Source organism: Phoxinus phoxinus (genome assembly GCF_949152265.1).
Source record: "Phoxinus phoxinus genome assembly, chromosome: 2".
In the NCBI taxonomy this organism is placed as follows: domain Eukaryota; kingdom Metazoa; phylum Chordata; class Actinopteri; order Cypriniformes; family Leuciscidae; genus Phoxinus; species Phoxinus phoxinus.
Genome location: NC_136877.1, coordinates 18,146,053 through 18,150,739, shown reverse-complemented (window position 1 = coordinate 18,150,739; position 4,687 = coordinate 18,146,053). Strand labels below are relative to the sequence as shown.

General features: G+C 39.4%; 1 protein-coding gene across 1 annotated transcript; it reads left to right on the top strand.

Moving 5' to 3' along the window:
• The first annotated feature begins 1,158 nt into the window (after positions 1 to 1,158).
• Positions 1,159 to 4,626, top strand: cct7 (chaperonin containing TCP1, subunit 7 (eta)). Its single transcript, XM_079605098.1, has 6 exons — positions 1,159 to 1,371; positions 1,624 to 1,812; positions 2,446 to 2,543; positions 2,672 to 2,804; positions 3,673 to 3,879; positions 3,981 to 4,626. Exons 1-6 carry the CDS (start codon positions 1,174 to 1,176, stop codon positions 4,212 to 4,214), a joined length of 1,059 nt encoding a protein of 352 aa, XP_079461224.1. The 5' UTR covers positions 1,159 to 1,173; the 3' UTR covers positions 4,215 to 4,626.
• The last annotated feature ends 61 nt before the right edge of the window (positions 4,627 to 4,687 follow it).

Sequence of the window (4,687 nt, the reverse complement as noted above, 5' to 3'; positions counted from 1 at the left end):
GCAAATCACTCGTGCCAGACGCTCAAGAGTGAGTAAGTATTCATTTTAAAATAAAATTGAATCAAACCACGGATCCGTGATAAGTTTTGTTATCCGTCTGTTAGCACTATGATCACTTTGAGGGGAGGATAAATTTATCCCCACCGGGGATAAAAATAATTAAGCAGATACATTGACCAGAAAGGGGGAAATCCCACGCATTTTACGTTCTATTTTTGACTTTTTTGGCAACGATGTTTTCTTCTCCTGTGGCTTGGCATATGTATGGTCCATAATAATACAATCCAGACTTTTAAACTTGCCGGTGCAGTTTCAAGCGCCTCTCACTGCTCTGCACCTGCGTTTCTGCTGGTTTCGGCTGGCTCTGAACGAAAAAGCGTTGTGGAAACGCGTTGGCTTAGTACTTTTTGTCCCTCTCTGCTATTATAGTTTTGCAAGATGGCGAAACTACATGGAAGCCTCCGTGGACCTACCCGTCCCATGTATATAAAGATAATTAATTCTTCATTTATAAGGATAAGTCAGATAATTGGCCGATGTATTTGTACACCATTGAGGACATATTTATGAATAAAAATATTGATTTTAGATAATAAAATACCTAAAAAGATACTTAGTGTCCCTTTAACAATATTTAAAAGTATGAGTTAGACTAGTAGTTTTTGGTGTCATAACCCTATTTATTAAGGTTACATGGATCTAAAACAATAACTAAGCCTATTTTATTTATTTATTACTTTTTTTGTGTTGGGGCCAGTGAAAATTTTGGCAGGGCAAGTAAAAATTTCAACCACTGGCCTGACCGGGCCGTTGAGCCCTGAAGACATAACCGACTGTGAACGTGAATACTTGACATAATATTGTGTGCATGTGTCCATTCAAGTGCAAGAAGATGCGAAAGAGGAATCATTTTTTAACTTTGTGTTTGCACGCTTTCTGAAACGTGGCTCTGTGTGTGTGTGCGCTTCTGTATGTGTGGCTGTGCGCACAGATAACAGCGCATGAGTACCAAATTGAGTTCTCTCTTGCCTCCTCTTGCACTGGAATGGTTTAATTGCTTGAATATGTAAATTGACAAAACAAAACACTTGCAAATAATACAACTTTCAATCTGTGATAGTTAAACTTTGCAATTAATTACAAAAGGTAAATTGCAGCAAAAGAAGATCTTAAATGCACACCTCTTTTGTTTCTGCTGTCTATCAGGAATCTCAGCTTGTGGCTGGTGTTGCATTCAAGAAGACCTTCTCCTATGCTGGCTTTGAGATGCAGCCCAAGCGCTATGTGAACCCAAAGATCGCACTGCTTAACATTGAGCTGGAGTTGAAGGCAGAGAAGGACAATGCTGAGGTTCGCGTAAACTCTGTGGAGGTCAGTACTTCTCTTCACTGTCACAGGTTTTTGCATTTACTTGTCAAGTATATTCCTTGTAATTTTTGAATAAAAAAGGACTGGGCCATTGGCAGCTCAGGTTCAAGAAATATTGAAATAGTTACTGATGGTGTAGTTGTCATTTTAACGTCGAGCGAGTGGCAAAAGGCTCATTAGTAATATCATCAGTATAACTGTCATGGCCCATTTAAGCAAAGTTGAATTCCCTCATGTTTATGTGTCTGTTTGCAGGAATATCAGGCCATTGTTGATGCTGAATGGAACATTCTGTACGATAAGCTGGATAAGATCCACAAATCTGGTGCTAGAGTGGTGCTGTCCAAGCTGCCCATCGGAGATGTGGCCACACAATACTTTGCAGACAGAGATCTGTTCTGTGCAGGCCGTGTTGTGGAGGAAGATCTCAAGAGAACCATGATGGTATGATTGTTTATCAGAACTTCAATCATGATTTAACTCCAGTCTGTGTTTATATTGGGTAAACAGTAATTTCCAGGTTTCTTTTAGCATTACAGTAATACTGTATTTTTGTAGGCCAACCTGAAAGTTAGCATCGCCCTGTTTCTCTTGACAAAATCCAATAGGATTTTTCCATTAGCTTTTGGATTATTGCAGAAATTAGCTCATGACCAATACAAGTTTGATTCTTGCACGTTTTGGTCATCATGATAAAATTGACAAATTAACACAACTTGTATGAATTTTAAAGAATAAATAGAATCGCATATACAGCTAAACATTGGCTATAAATGAACTACCGGGTACTCCATGGTCACATGACCATCACCACTGTTAAGCTTTTAGTCTTAGACAGATCTTATTTCTGGTATTTTACTAAAAACCCATTGACTAAGGACGATGGAACTGGAAGTGCTTAACTTTTTTCTGGTTTTTGGCCTATAAAAATGTTATCCTTGCAGAACTCTGTTATTTGAACGTTATTGTGAGTAATTCAATGGCCGATATCTCTGTTCCCTTATGCACATGCAATGTTTTGGTCCAGATGTGTTGGTGACCATGTAGTTGTTAAAGCAGTTGTATTGTGTCCTTCAGGCCTGTGGCGGCTCGATTCAGACCAGTGTTGGTGCCCTGACTGATGATGTGCTTGGACTGTGTGAGCTCTTTGAAGAAGTGCAGGTTGGAGGAGAAAGGTATGTTGTTGTTTTTTTCTTCTTACGTTAATACAAGATGTAATTATGTCCGTAACACAAGAGATTTTAATTTGATAAATTGTTTTATATAAGCATTTTCCATACTAACGATATGCATTCCATTACAGATACAACGTCTTCAAAGGCTGCCCGAAAGCCAAGACCTGCACCTTCATCCTAAGGGGCGGCGCAGAGCAGTTCATGGAAGAGACGGAGCGCTCACTGCACGATGCTATCATGATTGTGCGCAGAGCGATCAAGGTGGGGAAAACTTTAGCATCTCTAGCTACAGATGATTACTGCTGCAGATTTGATCTTATCCTTGATTTCCTTTGGGAAGTAGTTCTTGTGGGGAAAGAGTCCTGAAAACATTAAGATAACACTTCAAATTAGCATTCAAATTTGAAAAATTATGACACATTTGGTCTTATCAGCCAAATCAAAGCTATTTTTGCAATGCATGTTACAAGGTAAACAAATAGCTGTTCCCTCTTTCAAGAAGGCATTTGGCTCTTGACTGAAAGGCAGGACTTCCATTCCTACAACCACTGTATTGAGTTTCTCCCATTTATTTGTTTCCCCGAATTGTCCGTCTCTTTCACATTACATTCAGCTGATATGAGTTTATAGAAATTATCAAATGCTCAATTATGTACTACTAAACATGTAGTTAATTACAAAAACATGAATTCAGATGTATGCTAATTCCCAATGTTAGAATGTATATTGAGCTAAATGCAAGAGCACTAATGTCCTCATTAACTCTTATCTGCCACTGATGGAATTTTCCATCACTAATAATTACACATTTCCCTGACAAAAAAAAAAAAAAGAATTCTCATGGTTTTGTATTTTTTTTCTAAATGTTTTATTTATTTATTTATTTTTATGGAAATTGCCCTCAAATGTTGTTACAAAAAAGCATGAAGCTAGAATACTCCACCCTCTTACAATATATTTTATGTTCAAATATTCATACAACAAAATGTTCTGGTGCCCATGAAATTGTGCAAAATGATCAGAAATGCTGGTAGGGAATCATGACATGCTGACATTTCAGAATGTTTTAGGAACTGCCAGCAGGGGGAGACAAATTCAAATATAACAGGCTCCTATTTCCCCATGACAGAATGACTCCATTGTTGCTGGAGGTGGCGCTATTGAGATGGAGCTTTCGAAGTATCTGAGGGATTATTCTAGAACAATTCCTGGGAAGCAGCAGCTGCTGATTGGAGCCTATGCCAAAGCCCTGGAGATTATTCCCAGACAGCTGTGTGACAATGCAGGCTTTGATGCTACCAATATCCTAAATAAACTGAGGGCCAAGCATGCACAGGTAGCTACACAAGTCATGTTTGATCATGTTTAATTTAATGTCATGTTTAAATGTAGTGTCAATGTTGTAATGTAAATTTGCATAATCTCCCTCTCCTCTAGGGTGGCATGTGGTATGGAGTGGACATAAATAATGAAGACATAGCAGATAACTTCCAAGCGTGTGTATGGGAGCCCTCTGTTGTGCGTATCAATGCCCTGACCGCTGCCTCTGAGGCCGCGTGCCTCATCCTCTCAGTAGATGAGACCATCAAGAACCCTCGCTCCTCTGCTGACGGCCCGGCAGCATCTGCTGGCAGAGGAAGAGGTCGTGGTAGACCCCAACATGCCCACTAATCCACACACATCCAGCAGTGTCTTGGGCAGAGCCTCTGGACTTTCAGAAGGTCAAAACAAATGCTGTCCACTTATAGGGCCTTGATTTGTTTCTTTGACCTGTTTTGTTACTCCCTGGTCCCACTAAATCCATGCATTTCTGTGTCTACAAAGGCTAAAACAGAATAAAATGTCATTTTTGGTAATTGTTCCAGATCGAAGGGGATTGAATCATCTGTTGGAGATTTGAATGTTGTTTTGCCATAGTCTGAGAACACACGCAAACCATACACGCACTCAAAAAAAGTGGTCCGTTTGTAGATCTGTATAAGCACTGATATAATGCAGGCACTCTGCTGTGATACGTTCCTGTGTTGGTCATTCGGCGGAACTATTTATTGGTCCAATTAAAATCAGTACTTTTGCTTCTCAACATTTGTGTGAGGTTTTCTTCTTTCAGTCATGAGTGAGAAGTGACTACATCAGATAAGGGA